The following is a 16,104-nucleotide window of genomic DNA, read 5'->3' on the forward strand; positions in this document are numbered from 1 at the left end:
CTTTCTCCAGATCTCACCTGCTCATAATAAAATTCACTGCGTACAATTTCGTTTTCTTCTTCATTCAGCGAAACAATCCATTCAAGCTCAGTTGCTTCAGGAATTCGCACCACTGTGGAATATTTGTTACTAGATGTTTCTGTGGCTGAGAAGGAAAGAACAGGTAGAATCATCACACAACAGGTAGATTCATCACGCAAGAGGCAACAAACCTGGCTGAGGAAACATCACACAGAGCTATTCCAATACTCTCAGTTATCTACAGTCCCTTGACTGTGCCAATTCCTGTTAGTCACACATGTCCAGCACACAAACCATAAAAACATTTCCACTCCTCAGCAGACTGTCAAGCCGGCTCAAAACCTACTCTATCACCAACATCTTGTCAGCAAGAACTGGCTCCAACAACGTATTTTCAAACTATTACCCAAACCTTATCCTACAAGATATCAAACACAGCAACCTCCTCTAAGTCTTCCATCAGCCAAAGCATTAAATATTTCTGATCAGGAAGGATGTGGAAATAAGTGAGCTGTGGGGTACAGCTAAAAAGGGAAACTTGAAGCACCAGTTGTAAAAAGAAAGGCTATGTGGACTCAATTACCTTCTTTTTAGAATTCAGGTTATTCAAATATACCACTTTAAGATAAAAGTTGCAAGAAGATGAGCTAACGCCATATGTTAAGTTTTCATATGAAATAGTACTACAGAAAATTACGGGTTTGATTAAATGATTCAAGAAAAGAATTCCAGTGAAAAGCCTGCCTCTCTCCTCCAGACTAAGAAAATTTCAGTTTTGAAATGTGTTCTCTTACCCCAATATTGTAATGGATAATGTACAGGAGGGATAGGCAGAAAGAGATTATTTTAATAACTATTGTCTTCTTTGCTCTTCTTCAGAATCTGAGCTGAGAATTACTCCACCAAAACAGAGAATAACTACAAATCAAACCATGTCTGTCATCTGAGAGCAGTTAGAATGCACTAGCCCTCTGATGCTCATGTTTGTGATTCTGGTTCCTAACAGCAAGTGCTGAAAAATGGAGAAGAAAGCTAATTTGCTACTATTTTCCAGATCAACTTCTCCCTGGAAAATTAAGAGTTTAAAAATAAATAAATAATCTGCTTTTTTGTAAAAAATGAATTGTCAGGAAATTCACTGTTCTAAATTTCACAGAAAAGCTGCTCCAGAGATGAGTAACTATAAAAACTGTAGGGTGAATAAAAACAAGAAATGCTATTTCCAAATTGAACTGGAGGCAGTAATTAGAAAACAAACAAACAAAACAAACCCCCACACACCCACAGGCCTGAAAACTTTCGGTAAGACTTCTTCACAGTCTCATCAGAAAAATTAGAAAAGCAGCAGAATAAAACACTTTCCCTCTTAAATCTGAGGAGTTCTGTGCTGTTCTTGCACTTGCTTTATGAGTTTTGCACCATGTTTCCTACTACTACTAGCTGTACTTCCAGTAACAATGGTTTGGGTCTGCCAGAATATTATGCCAGCACGAGAAATTTTTTTGAGTAGGTGTTTTCTGAATCACCTCACTAACACCAGACTAACAAAGAAAGAGTAAATACCTTGAGGAATAATGGCTGACAAATTCAATGAAGCTTTATTGTTCCTCCTGAAATGTCATGATATTCGATGGGGAAACTGAGGCACAGGAGAACTAACCAGCTCATTTTTGCACCATCAGCAAAGGAGATGGGATTCAGGACACACCCCGACCCACGAGAGGAGCCTCATTCTGTGCTCCCCCCAGCCGGCACTGGGTACCAATCACCACTGCACACTGCAGCACTACTCAGTGACATACTACCGCAGTTCTTGAACATCTCTCAACACAGCTCTGTACTGGGCTAATTAATTCCTACTTTTAGCACAGCCTTTCACTGACTGCTTCTAGTATGCAAAGTGCCTTCTCCAGCTGTTGTTTTCAGTTCCTGCCTTTAAACCCCACCCAGCTTGGCTCCGACATCTCTCCTAAATCATAATTTCCATTTACAGAAATTTAGAATGCCTGATTTCAGCCTGCTCATGTGAAAACAGTGGTATTTTTTAAACAGAGGTTTTGATCACCCTTTTTCTACAGGTAGATGTAACACATTCCTATCTCAAATTATACTGGTAGTCAGACACTTTAAGTGCAAGTTTAACATTACTCCATTCCTCACCTTCCACTTGGTCTTGATCTTCTTTTGTGCTGTAATAGAAAGACAGAAAGAAACATGATGTCTGTTCGAGCACACTGGGGAAAATGTAATTTTTAAGAAGGGATCAATGTGGCTAGCCTTTTCAGAACACTGTTTCCACTCTCCCCAACCCTCCCCATTCATGTAGCCTAGAAACATGAGTTCCTGCCCCTACATACAACACTTCAACTCCCACTAAATAAGTGGTTCTGACAAGCTTTTGCACAAATAGTATTGTTGCATATATAATGAGTGAAAGCAGATGCTGAGAATAAGAACAAACTGCCCAATATCAGTATATGTCAGAGCCAAAACAAAGTTTTTGGCATCCATGCCTCTGTTCTTAAGATTTAGTTGGTTTCGATACACAAACAGGGTGAGTTTAAAAACAAAAATCAACAACAACCTCCCCCCCACCCCGTAACACATACACAAACACTTAATTAAAACATGAAGGTGATGTTCAAGCTCACTGCTAGGTTCTGCTGACCTATTCTGGTAGCATTAGCAACCATTCTGACTCAACCTGGTCTATCTGCAGGTAACTACATGTTTCTTCAGAGGTTCCTTTTCAGATCTGCACAGGATTCCTCTCTTCCTAGCAAGCCTGTCTGTACTGCTATCAGCAGGCTTGACTGGGTCACAGAGAACAAAGCCCACTCTTTACAGCTGCACTTTTCACCAGCTGACCTAACTTATGCACCAGGAATTTCACTCCAATTCTCATCTGAAAGTAACCAAATCAAAATCTGTCATCACAGGTAGCCCTTTCATTAAGTACTCAGTTTCAACTTCAAAACCTATATAATCATGAGTTTGCTTGAACTGCAAGTAACTTGGTGTTGCGAAAGGAGTGATGCACTTCACTTGTAAGAGGGAAGCAGCACTACATTTATTGCAGTAAGACAGCGACTTAACAAAGTTCAATCGTGAATAAGAATGATTTAACGAGGTTCGATTGGCAAGGTTCACTCAGTTATTTACTGCTTGAAGGACAGGGTCAGATGCATGCGCAACAGAGACCCTCCCGTTGAGTCACGAGGTTCAGACTGGACCCCCTTGCTTTCTAAACTCCTTTGGAGAGGAGCCTAGGTGCGGCTGGATCCAGTCCTAGTCTCAGACTTGGTCAACGGTTTATGTCTAAGGTATTATGTGCGCAATTAGTCAGAGATATAACTCAGCAAAGTTTCGTGAAGTTCGCAAAAGTTCAGCACGCTATTAATCACTTACCGAGGATCTGTCGCGGGTAAGGAATCTCTCAACCTCGAGGAGTAACCCTGAGAGGCGTCCCTGCTCAAGGGGAGGTTCTGCAGTGCAGCCTGCTGCCATGCAGAAGAGCTCAAGGGGGTCTGGGCTGCCCCCTATTTATGGGGGGGGAGATGATTGACTCATAGTCATATTTGCATACTAGACGGCCTTAGTAGGTGCATGCTCAACTAGCCCCCACACACGTGCTGTTTGCAGGGAGGTCAGGTTGAGGGGGAGAGAACACATCAGTGGGGGGGGAAAGGAGCACACCATCATACTTGGTCACTTATTGTAATATTTTGTTCCGAATGTTTGTTACTAAAGCATTCAATTCTTAGATTTAATGATCAATTGAAGCTTAAACAATTAAACCATTTTGACTAGCTCTCCACTGTTCTTTCTAATATTAGAAGCAAACTGAGGCATCATGATCATCCCCTCACCTAGCAAACTTGAAAATCCCAACTGCTGGAGGACAAAAAGCTGATGTATTGTATTCTCCAGATAAACCCAAGTGTTTATACTCTCTGATCCCTGAAGACTGCAGTCTACTTTCCTGCATACATGGAGTTATGAAGAGCTGGAATGAAAGAACTTACATGCTTGCGTCTTGTACAAAGCCAGGCAGATGTTCTCTATTGTAGTAGCTATAGCACTGGTCACATACACGAGCTGGATTTTCTCTACAAGCTTCTACTGCCATTTTCTTGGTGGAACAAGAGCTGCACACTAGCCTGCCACAGCGCCTGCAGTGATGGCGCCTGTTAAACTGAGCACAAGAGGTCATGGATGAGCAACTGAAAGAGCTGACTAAAGTCCCCTCCTATATCTGCCTCCATGTATGAGTAAACTTATTCCATTCAAAGTGAGCAAACAGCATGAATGATAAGACCTTTCAGAACTATAGCGATTGATTGTCACTGCCACAATTCCCTTTTGGGGAGGGCACAGCAAAGAAAAAACCCCAAACAGGACCAGATATTTACAACTGACAAGCTTGCTGCAGTGTTGGACTTAGATTGTCCCAATTTTGATAATATTTAGATCAATGATCAATTTAGATCATCTCTTGAAAAAGTTTAAAGCTGTAGACTATCTTTCTGACAACATATTATTCATTTCAAAATTCAAAAGCAACATAACTTTGAGGAAGCAGTACTGTTTGTAAGCAACAGAAAATAGACCGCCAGCACATTTACAAAACTCAAAACTAATCTTCTCCTAACAGCACCACCGTATTTGCTCGAGTACTTTATGCAACAACAGTTGTAGAAAAGTGTAACCAACAGCAAAGCTTACCCTCCCCTGTACTGGCAAGCTGAATTATATTATGTTCATGCTGCTTCTAGCCAGCACAGTCAGCTAGACAGCCCTGTGAAATTGCTAACAATACAGATCTCCCAGTTCTCATAGCAATCTCCTCTCTGATAACGAGATTTCCTTTACAGGCTCTATCACTTCCCTCGGGAAACTTGGGGAGAGGCCTCAGACTCTGCATGGAGCTAACAGTGATGCCAGTCTCCTCAACGGATCTAAACAGAAACTAATGGTTAAATAGGTCAAGTCTTGGCAAACCTACACTGATGTAGGCAAACTTGCTGAAGTAGCCAGTGGCTCTTAGGAAACAGAATCTGAGCAAGTGTTCACATTAAGATCACAATTCTAGAAATGTCTGTACTTAATCTCTGTTCCTTACCATAGTAAAGCGTTCAGTTTTGCAGACCATACATATCATTTCAGTGTCATCAGGGATCCATTGCTGTTTTGGCGGTGGCTTCTCAGGTGGTACAAAGTCTTGAGGAAGCAAATTCTGCTGCAGGCTTCTGTCTCTGGGACTTGCAGATATGGTAATGCCTTAAAAGGCCAGAGCAAGACAAACATGGAGTGGGATTTTAGCTGTTTAACAGAGTCTTGAAGACCAGAAAACATTACAGACTTACTGAGGCTATCTGACTTACTGCTTACTTATTAGCAGACATTTACGATAAAAATTATAGAAGTTTAAGACTAGGTCTTGTCAATGTCTGTTCTTGTATCAGAAGCAGAGACTTGAAAAAACAGATATACGGATAGCAAATATGTAGCATAGCATAAAATATAATCTTAAGGATATCCAGTATAGGCAGACTGACATTCCTGAAGACTGCCTTTTCTTTAGCATCTCAGGAGAATTATGTCATGGCTAGCAACCACATATCCCTCCCTATTCTGCTCCCCATCACAATCTGTTGTGGAGAAATCAATTCAAAGAGGCAGGAATTTGTAAGTCTGTGGCCTTTGGCATCTTTGATATTGCCATCAAGACATTAATTGACTCAAATTTATAGCATTAAATAGGCTTTTAGTTTATATGATGTGAGCTGGTTACACTTCAGGCTAATTGAAAGGTCCAACATCCTATTGCAGCCTTGCAAGCCACCTCCTGTGCGCAATGATACTAAAGAAGAAAACAACTTCATTCCAATAAAACTAACTCACGTTCACCCAAGTAGATATTGGATTGCAGAAGAACATTAGTGGACAATGCATCCAGGTTTTATAACGTAGTGATAATTAGCTGGCATACAAACTATTTCCTGACTAGCATGAGAGAGACTGAAGAGCTGCACAGCCAAATCCAAGACACTGTCATCACCTCATGTATGCAGAGCAAGGAGAACCTTTAATTCAGGATACGAAACTAGAGAATAGCTCAGATACCCTGAACTGTAGGATCAGGATATCACTGTGGAGCTCTAGTTCAGGCTCATCACTTGCTGGAAACCACCAGTCTTGGAGATCTGAGGAAACCCTCTGCTAGTCATTCCCTGAGAGCACATACATCTCCATCTATCCTATGAAGGATATCACTCACATTCAACGCAGAACAGAACTTCAGGGGGATTTGTGGTTTTTTCCCTTTTTTAAGCCAAGAATATTCTTCAACTTTTCAAAATTATTTTGTTTCTAGTTATTTGGGTTCAAGGACAGTTAATGGGGTCCCCTAAGGCAATTAAAGGTGTGCCATTTCCCTCAGGTGACAAGAGGGATCCTAGAAAAAAAATAAATTCAAAGAACAAAAGAATGAAGAAAAAAAGACAAAAAGGACTAGGCTTCCACTGCAAAACCAAAGTTAAGATCCAGAAGAAAAAAAATTTGCTGAGCAAAGAACAGGAAAACAAGAAAAAAAAAAAACCCACACAGATGGGCTTCCAGACCAACTCTGCCCATGTACCCAGAGAGACCACAGAAATCACAACAGGGAAAGATTAACCTGCAGCACCATCAATCCACTAGCAACTTAACTGAGGCACTGTGTTTTTGTAGCTGAAGTCCAGTCTCCTATGGTCCGTTCAGACTTTTTTTTCTTCCTGTAGGGTCTGGAATGGGATTCATGTGCGCTGACTTTTCAGGCATTTTGCAGATATCTACCAAAGCCCAAAACAAAGCCATACCCTTCTTATCTCCCTCTAAGTTTTCTTTTAACTGGGCCCAAAGCACCCAACTGCAGAGACCTACTAACCTGTGCTAAATGTGACCAAAGCTACTATTAAATGGTGGGATGCAGAGTTCAAACACAAGTAGGGGAGAGAAGAAATAAAAACAGGTCAAAAGAAAATAGCATTGAAACCTCATCCTTACCAGTAAAGCTGGCATGAGATGGTTCTGGTGACCCCAATTTAGACAGCGCTTCACACTCCAATATTTGATTGAGACTTTCTTGGATACGTATCACAGAATCTAGGACAAAGGAAGAAATAGATCAGATAACAATATTGGACATACATCTAACGTGCTTATAGGAAGATTTAGAAGAATCCATTCACAGCAGCATGTAAGAATGTTAGTACAAAACAGGATTAGCTATGTAACAAATTATTACATCTTTCATGAAGATTAGTCCACAATGATTCATGTTTCAGGAACCACTGTGGGCTAATCTTCATGAAAGAAGGCGTGTGTGTGTGTGTGTGTGTGGTCAACAAAAGCACCGAACTTGATCCGCAGCACCCTCTGCTCTTCAAGTTCTAAAATTACCAAAGAGAGCCAAGCCCAAGAGAACTGAAGCTAACATGGATGAGAAGGGACTGGTAAAACAGAAAGAGGAGCCATGCAAAGATTATTAATAGAACTAGAAGTTTAAAAGTCTTTTTTATATAAAAGGTACAGAGCTCTGGAAGGAGGAAACAGTATGAAAGATTAAATCCCCATTTGATTTTGGGGAAGATGCAGCTGGGTGAGAGGGGTTAGAACTGCTGAAGTGGTCAGTGATTTTATATTAAACCAAAATGAAATGAAATTCCACAGCACATACAAGAAAGGAGACCCTGAAAAGGAGCAACAGAGGAAAGTCTGAGAAACTTTTGGAGTTGTTGATCCTTAAGCTTACAAGCCTAAGATTCTTCCACTTACAAGAAAGGCAAGGACTTAAAGAACATGTCTTGGACTAGAGGAAGATGCTGTGGGCACAATTGTTGAGATGATTTGGGGGGAAAAATCGGCCCTTCTTTGCCAAGGGAAAAAACAGCATTTTCAAGGACAAATACCTGATCTCTTTTCTTTTAATGCAAAAGGGAAGTCAAGGGCTTTTTCTGCATACTTGGAGAGCAAATTATCAATATCTTCTACAGCAAAGCCAATTTCCTGTCCAGCTAAGAGTTGGTGTAGTGTCTGCACAGCCACAGCTACCCAGTCCACTTTCATATTCATGAGGAGCTGCTCCAGCATGAGCAGTGGCCTGGAGGAGAGGTGGAAGTAGTTAACACGGTAGAGCTCAGGTAGAGTCAGCAACACCTGGGACACAATTAAAAAAAATTTAAATTATACATCCCCAAATCTGGGTTTTTGTAAGAGTAAAGGTAAGGAACTAGCAGAGCTGCTTATGATGCAAGGAATGGAAAAACATTTAGAGGCTAAGAAATGCAGATGGGACTTCTTGGGCCTGTTCTTAGTTCTGTTACAGAATTACTGAGTGAATTTGGACAAATCACTTGGCTTCTGCCTGACCTGTTTCACATTCTATAAAACACTGCCTCACTCCAGAGAGGGAAAGCTGAGAAAGGGCAAGCATTTTTGACCTTGTGACAGCAATGTTCTAGTAGGGTAGAGCATATTCTCCCATTAAAATAAACTTTATTAATAAACATTGGCCCAATCAATCTTTAAAATTTTGTCTCTTGTCTCTTCACTACATCCATCATTTCAGGAAGCATGGAAAGGAAAAAATAAGAGCAGTTCTCCAAAAGATGATCAGTCAATATGGATGCTTTCCAAGTTAACACGGTGTCCTCCAAGAGGGACCATAAACAAACAGCAAATGTAACAGAAGTGTTGCACCAAGCACTGGAACAGGGCTACAAGTAGCAGCTTGCAAGAAGCACCTATTATGGAAAGCACTGCATTTTGTTTACATATGCATCTACTGCTTAATGCATTTATTCCCAGGTGGAACACAGACCCTATATGACTTCTATAAAGGTAATGGCCATCCAGAAAAAGAAATAATATTGCCCACCTTTGGAAGGTATTTGGGAGTTCCTTAGAAGAAATATGTAAGTGTCAAAGACCACTACACAAGCGGACATATATTTATTCATATTACTACACCCGGAATAGTGGTAGCACTGGAAGGACACCTGGTGTTTCTGACACATCAGAGAATAAGTTTAGGATGCTTTCTTTTTCACTTGGACAAAGGTAACAAACGTCCTGATAAGCACCTCAATTTTATTTCCCTCCTAGTCTCTGTGGTCCTTCACTCCCCACAGCTCAGACACAAGAATGCTCTGTTCACACCAGGAGCTGCAATCACCTCAGAATATAGGAACTACAAAGATGGTGAAGGGAAAGACTACTTTTAAGCCATCTCCACCTTCCTTTGGTGCTGTCAGCACAGGTAGGGACTGGACTCATGAACTGAGGTCCCATACAGTAAGAGGGCTCTGGTAAAAGTTTACAGGCAGATACTTATAGAATTATACATTGCTCTAAATCTCACAATGCAGCAGTTTTACTCACTTTTGATCCCATATAGAGAGCCTGAATTTCATTATGGCGTGCAGCTGTCAGGTTCCTGTAGAAGTGAGTTGTGAGGTAATCGGCCAAGAAGTGAGAGGCTGCCAAGCTGGGATGCTGATCAAGGGACTGTTCACTGATGGCAAGGCAAATATCAAGGTCTTCTATTCTTTGCAAGAGCTACAAATAGAGACAAAATACAGTGTATCCCAATTACATTCCTGGAAAGTACTCTTTAAATCACATGGTCCATGACAGATTATTGCCCTGTGATGGTCCTACAAGCATTTTATTTAACTTGCACCAGTCTTTTACATATATATAATGATGATTTAGATCATTCATTTATAGGTTACCTCATTGCCTAATTGCTCCATTTAATAATCAAAATAGATTTATAATTAAAGCAAGCAAAAAATTAAGCAAAGAATGAGGCAGAAGAGGCATCAATGAGAAAGCTCTACTCTGCTAAGTACTTTAATGCCTATATAGTCTAAAACAGCCTTCACTTTTATTTCCCTCTCTCCATTAATAGCAGTGACCCCTAATTATTAAAACCAGAAGAATTTACACTTTATTAAGTTTGGGCACTGAAGCCTAACCGACCAATTTCTGTTATTACTTTCACTTCCTGGTTCTTTGGCTTAGACAGCACAAAAATGTTTCCTTATGATTTCTCAAATAAAAAGGGGCCCCACATTTCGATTTAATTAGAATGGCCATAAAGGCATTTACACTATTTCATTCCAAAACTAGACCTCCAAGCTATATTTTCACTTAAGTGGACTGGGTGAAAGGCAGGACTCTGAAAGTGAATCTAAGCAAATGGCATCCTTTAAAGGAGAAAAAAAAACAGCAAAATGCCTATAAGCCAAAGAAAGCAGTTCTTCTATAACCTAATAACCATAAAGCAATTTGCCAACAAGTAATATAGAGACAAAACAAAAGACAAAACACAGACAAGTCTCATTTTATGATATTATTTCTTAGTTCTCAGAAAAAAATACTGGCATTTAAGAAAACAGTGTGCAGCTCTCACAGTTGCAGAAAAAACATAGGACAGGCTAAAAACCTCACATAAACTGTTAAATAAAAGTATTTCTCAAGACTGGCCTAAAGTCTCTGGAATGCTCTACCTTACACAGTTTGAGCTGTTTGGGCTGAGAGCTACAACAGCTCCAGAACACATCTCAAAAGTAGTTGTTGACATTAAGTCAGAGAAAACTAAAGACCTCAGCATGCATCATTGATCTTAGATCTAAGCAACTCTGCATATTATCTTGTACGTTTATAAAGAAGAGGGTAGCTCTGTTCCCCTCTCCCCTCATCCATTTGACACGAGTAACTCATGGCGACAAAAGTTTGGATACCTTGTTCTCAACTAATTTGACCTTTAGATGCGAGGTTGAAACAGTCCTGCTGTTACCTTCGATGCTTTTTCCATGTCTCCTGTCTCCAGTAAGCGGAGGAGGTGTTCACGGTGAAGGCTGATTAAATTTTCTCTTGGGACAGGATACAAGTGGCCCCATTCCTCACACAACTCATAATCCTGAAACAAAACACAAACAAAACACACAAATAAAAACCCAACTTCCTCCAATGCAGCTGTTTCTTCCAAAGTCCCGATGAACTTCAAGAAATTCTGTAGCTTAGATTCCTCTCCCTCATACAGAAGTAAATAGTTAAAACAACAAGGAGAAAAAGAAGAGATTCAATTTTGCCACAGTCACAGACCATAGTGAAAATACTCATATCTCCCAGTAGGCAAGTAGTCTTTCCAGACAGACACTTCTCAAGCTAGCTATCACTACCTGGGATCTGTGGTATTGACACTCAAAGTAATTAAGCCTGTATAATGCCAAAAGCCATACTACTAAAGATTTCAAAATTCTAAGAGAAAAGAACAGGCTGTATTTCAGAATAAGAGTTATTGGACTCTTTGCATGTAAATCTTGACATTAAACACATATTTGCATCTGTTTCTGCAGCACAGAATTGAATAAAGGATTTATTTCTTAAAAGGTAATCTGTTGACCAGTGTTTTAAAATACTATTTTCAATAAATTTATCCATCCAAAATGCAACGTGTTCTAGTTCAATAACATTCACATGAAGATGCCTAACCTTTGCCTTCAGAATGATATCCATGATGGCTTGAGGATCATCAGTGCAGGCTCTTTTCAGATCCTGCCAGTCACTCCACAGTGGTTCATTTTGCAAATTCAGTATCTGAAAAAAATTAGTGTAGCACAAATTTTAAAAACCATTATCCACAATAACCATTAAGCCTAAGAAAATGGCTGAACTGATCACATTATGAGTTGCCTCATACCAAGAAAGTTAAACAAGGGGCCCCTTGCTTATCTCCGCCCCTTTTCTGGAAGGATGTAATGCACTTCTATCCCAAAAAAGAACTACAGGATTTTCTGAGGTGTGGTTTTCTGAGTGCCTTTGTGCAAACAGATTTCTAAGGCAAAGTTTCTAAAAGATATGCATACTGCAGACACTGTTAGCACTAACAGTGCTATAGTTGAGGTGACTTTCAGCTAGCTGAACCACTGCCAGACAGAATTCACAACTCCTCTTTTTGCTTGGTCTGGCTTTCCAGTCTGTGTTGAACTTCAGGCCAACTAGTCTGACTTAGCTTGGGTATCTACATTACGTCGCAGTTAGAAGCACTGATTTGCAATACAGACATTCATTGGACCACTTGTCCCATAGACTATGCCTAGACACATCAGCACGTCTTATAAAATGATGAACTGCCATGGGAAGCTTCCAGAGGTTCTCGCATTTGTACAGACTGGAAAAACAAATATTTTGGGATAAAGAAAAAAGTGGCCTCACTCAAAAGTTTAGGTCTAATAGTGTTTGCAAACCTGAAGTCTAATAGGTGAGTGGAAAAGTTATGAAGGATGGAGGGGGAGCATTAACTGGATATTAAATCCAATACTAAACAGCACTGAAAACATGATCTGCTTTGAATGAAAGACTTGAAAAGCTGTTGTGATGAAAAAAGAACCAATGTTTTTTTCCAAGGGCATGCATATTCTCTCCCTGTTCCCTATTTTGCCTTACTGGTTACTTAACAGAATGGCTTTGTACCTTCTGATAAACCTGCAGTTCTTTCTTCCTGCTCTGCAGATTGGATTTTAGTTCACCAGTTATGTCCAAATCAGACGCGCAATAAGCTAGGATTTCCAAACAGGCATCAAGGGGCCATTTGTCTAGACAGCGGAGGGCCAGCCTACTCCTCAGTGTTGCGTCTTTTACTGGGAACAAGTACTGCCAACCATCTTTACCTGGGGGGGGGGGGGGGGGAGGATGACAAACAAACAAACAAAGCCCCACAAACCATCAGTCTGAAGCTCAGTTTCTATGGTTTAGAAAAGAAAACCCTTATCCACACTGAGTGCCCTCACCAAGAGAAAAACAGTACAGCACTGGAAAAGCCACGCTAGACTCATCCCAAGCATCAGATTTTCAGGAAGCAGTGAAAGTCAGAATGGGACACTTATGGTCTTTAGACTCCCAACAGCCCCTCCTTTCACAGGATACATCATGCATGTATCCCTTGAAGGGAAAACAATAATACTGCTGCAAGAGATGTTCCATTAACGGTACTATAATTGACATCTCCTGATGTATTCAGCTCTTCACAAATAAATAACACCACAGAGCCATCCCAGTTCTATGGTACAATTTTTATTATTATTTTTTTAATTACGTTTAGTGTCAGGATTTGCTCATTTGTAAAACAGAAGTCAAACCATCAGCAAAACCAAGTTTACAATGGGGGAAGGGAAGGGATTAGTTTCTGTTCTTCAGATTTGCCCAAGGACCACCAACTATGTCCTTAGTTTCTACCTCCTGTGCCAGGCTGTACTCTTTATTAAAAAAGAAACAAACAAACAAATAAAAACACATAATGCTTCTTACCATCAGCAGCTGCACAGCTCAGCACAGCATCCTTCACACTGGCCAGCTCCTCCATTCCCTGGCTGTATAGATCCAAGACCTTCAGAGCTCTGGCCCAATCCTTTGCTGTAAGTGCTTGTTCAAAGACTCCCATTAGTACCTCAACAGCTGTGGTGGAATGCAGTCCTAGGAGAACCAGAGACACGTGCGTCTTGCCACAGAGGACACTAGCCAAACTGCTGCCTTCCTCCTGCTGATTCTGAAGTGGCTCAAACATAGTAAGAAGAAATCGTTCCAGTACTGAGAATTCCTTCAACAGTGCCTCACACTCCCTGGAAATCTGTTCCAAACCTAATGGCACCTCCCGTTTGCCCCGAAATTCCATCCATGATAAATTGGATTTAGGAATTTTCTGTACATTAGATGCACTTAAACATGCCACTGTGGCCATTAGCCTTGACTGAGACTTTAGGAAGTCCAGGGAGGAGGCAGTGAGTGTGCTCTGGTTCAAGTCAGTCACAGAGGATGGGGCCTGAGTGGAGACATCCTCAGAAGCTGTGGCAGGATTATGGATAGGTATTTCAACATCTGGCAGGCAGTTGTAGGCATACAAGCGTGCTAGGCTGCTTATGTTTGCCAGAATGGACATTGTCTGGCTGTTTTGCCTTGCACTGCACAAGGAGAGTGGTTCACAGCAACAGTTAACAATAACTTGCTGCACATTCAAGTTCAACTCTTCTTTAGCCAAAAGGGAAGAAAGCCTGCAGGATTGAAACAGAACCAGCTTACTCAAAGTGTAGGAGCAGTACTCTACAATTATCTGCTTTCATAAACCTTCCAAGCATTCTGCAAATACAAGCCCCTTATATCCTTCACAGGAAGAGTCCAAATCCTACATTTACCCTGTATGAGAAAATTTATACAGCACAAGGATGATAATTCAGATCTTACGCTGCCATTCCTTTAAAGAAGTGGAACTTACTTCTCAAACACTAACTTCTATCTAAATGCCACATACTAAAACAGTTTACTATTAGTGCTAAACCTTTTTAAGAGCTACTTTGTCAAATCTCAAATCGGAAACTTTCCATGACAGCCCAATTTGTTTGTGACAAAAACAACTTCAATTACTCAGTCTACCAACAGGCCAGTGCAAGACAGCTGTCTTCCTAAGAAGCTCTGTTGGTCTATTTTATTTTGTTATACTTCTAAGATGCAAGTCTACTGCTCTCAACTGTCACAGATTAAATTAAAAAAAGTACACACAGAGGCACTTTTTTTCCCCAACAGACAGCAACTGTCAAAAATATGAAGCTGTAGCTTCAACTAGCAAAAATCTTCAGTGCTATTTTGGTCGAGAAGCCAGTGATTATGCTCCTCTCTGCACACTAACCCTTGCAGCATTAAGTGACCTGCTGGTGCGACAGAGCGAAGGGAGACTGTATAGCCTGTGCTAAGTAGCCACAGAAGACTTCAATCTTGGTTGAGGTCCAAACTCACCAACACTAAATCAACCTAGGTAAGTATACCTGAAAAGCACCAACCTGTCAGGATGAACCTGTTTCTCAAACACGAGTTGGGAGAGCAGGTGAGATGGACTCTGCTGTAACAGTATGAAAGGATTTCCCACTTTCACTTCTGCAGATAGATCAAGACAGAACATCTGTTATAAGAAAACACATTAGCTGAATACATCAACCAAGTCTTGTTTCAGAAACACAAGTTTTAAAAGCCTGAATCTGAAGCTTCTTTGTCGACATTCAAAGGTCCGCATTCACATAAGTGAGGTAAAGTCCAGAGCAAACTACAAGGCATTTATGATTATGATATGCCTTTCAAACTTTGCATCATTGGCTCACATTTTACTGGATGTGTTACCAGAATAGAGTGCTTTATGGAGTGTCATTGGCTTTTAAGTGAGATCTAGGTACAATGGTACAATCGGTTTAGCAACTTTACTTCAACCTCTAACTAAAACATGCATTTGTAGTGAGAGACAGAACACATACAGTATTAGTTTCTGAGGATTCTCTGGATATAGATTAAAGAGTCTCTGCCCTAATCAGATCCAGGCGAGCAAAGGAGATGGCGAGGGGGAGGTAAAAACAACACAGAAGTACAGGTACTTTTAAAAATGGAGTAAAACCCTGGCCAGCACTGCTGAAATGCCTTTGTACTGACCACTGAGTAACTGTAAGCAGATTCTCAAACTCATCTTCGCCTTTTACCTTCTAGTGCAACAAGACTAACTCAGTCTTTAAATATCACACATTTTTTGGTTCTCGCAGTAAGTTCTTGGGGATTGAATCATGTCCATATAGAAGTTACTGCTGGCATAATAGCAGCCTGAGCTGAACCAGCATGTCTGAAAATGGTTCTTTGTCCTCTTCCCTTATCCTTTACACTCTCTAAAACCAGTACTGTGGTATTTTGCATTAGTGCAGCTAAACTGAATTCTATTTTAAAAACACAAAGCATTTTTCTCCTATCAGTTGACAGTATTTTCCTTCTAACAACTATATACGCTGATGATGCATTTCTCTTCATGAACCACCATCATCATTTGATTCAGTGATAAAAATTCTGTCTGATTACCTGCACACAGCCTTCTAAAACACTCTCCTCCTGTCCCTCTAGAGCAGTGGGGCCTAGGTTGCCTTTAAGAGAGCTAGGAAGTACACAGAACGCTAATCCACTGGATGCATAAGTCAGTCTTTCCTTACAGGGGTAGTGGTCAGAATTTGG

The 16,104-nt window shown here is 40.6% G+C and overlaps 1 protein-coding gene across 3 annotated transcripts in view; it reads right to left on the reverse strand.

Annotated features, from left to right (window-relative positions):
- ZFYVE26 (zinc finger FYVE-type containing 26) overlaps nt 1–16,104 on the reverse strand; it is a 52,963-nt gene that overhangs the window by 13,045 nt on the left and 23,814 nt on the right. For all 3 annotated transcript variants that reach the window (XM_067296601.1, XM_067296602.1, XM_067296600.1), the window contains exons 20-31: nt 14,904–14,997; nt 13,381–14,120; nt 12,547–12,743; nt 11,566–11,670; nt 10,868–10,990; nt 9,445–9,621; nt 7,974–8,220; nt 7,069–7,167; nt 5,144–5,301; nt 4,047–4,216; nt 2,182–2,210; nt 18–145 (exon numbers count right to left, since the gene is read on the reverse strand). In XM_067296601.1, coding sequence (XP_067152702.1) covers nt 18–145; nt 2,182–2,210; nt 4,047–4,216; nt 5,144–5,301; nt 7,069–7,167; nt 7,974–8,220; nt 9,445–9,621; nt 10,868–10,990; nt 11,566–11,670; nt 12,547–12,743; nt 13,381–14,120; nt 14,904–14,997 — 2,267 coding nt within the window. The remainder of the gene's footprint in view (nt 1–17; nt 146–2,181; nt 2,211–4,046; nt 4,217–5,143; nt 5,302–7,068; nt 7,168–7,973; nt 8,221–9,444; nt 9,622–10,867; nt 10,991–11,565; nt 11,671–12,546; nt 12,744–13,380; nt 14,121–14,903; nt 14,998–16,104) is intronic.

The sequence above is a fragment of the Apteryx mantelli genome, chromosome 4 (assembly GCF_036417845.1).
Source record: "Apteryx mantelli isolate bAptMan1 chromosome 4, bAptMan1.hap1, whole genome shotgun sequence".
Classification (NCBI taxonomy): domain Eukaryota; kingdom Metazoa; phylum Chordata; class Aves; order Apterygiformes; family Apterygidae; genus Apteryx; species Apteryx mantelli.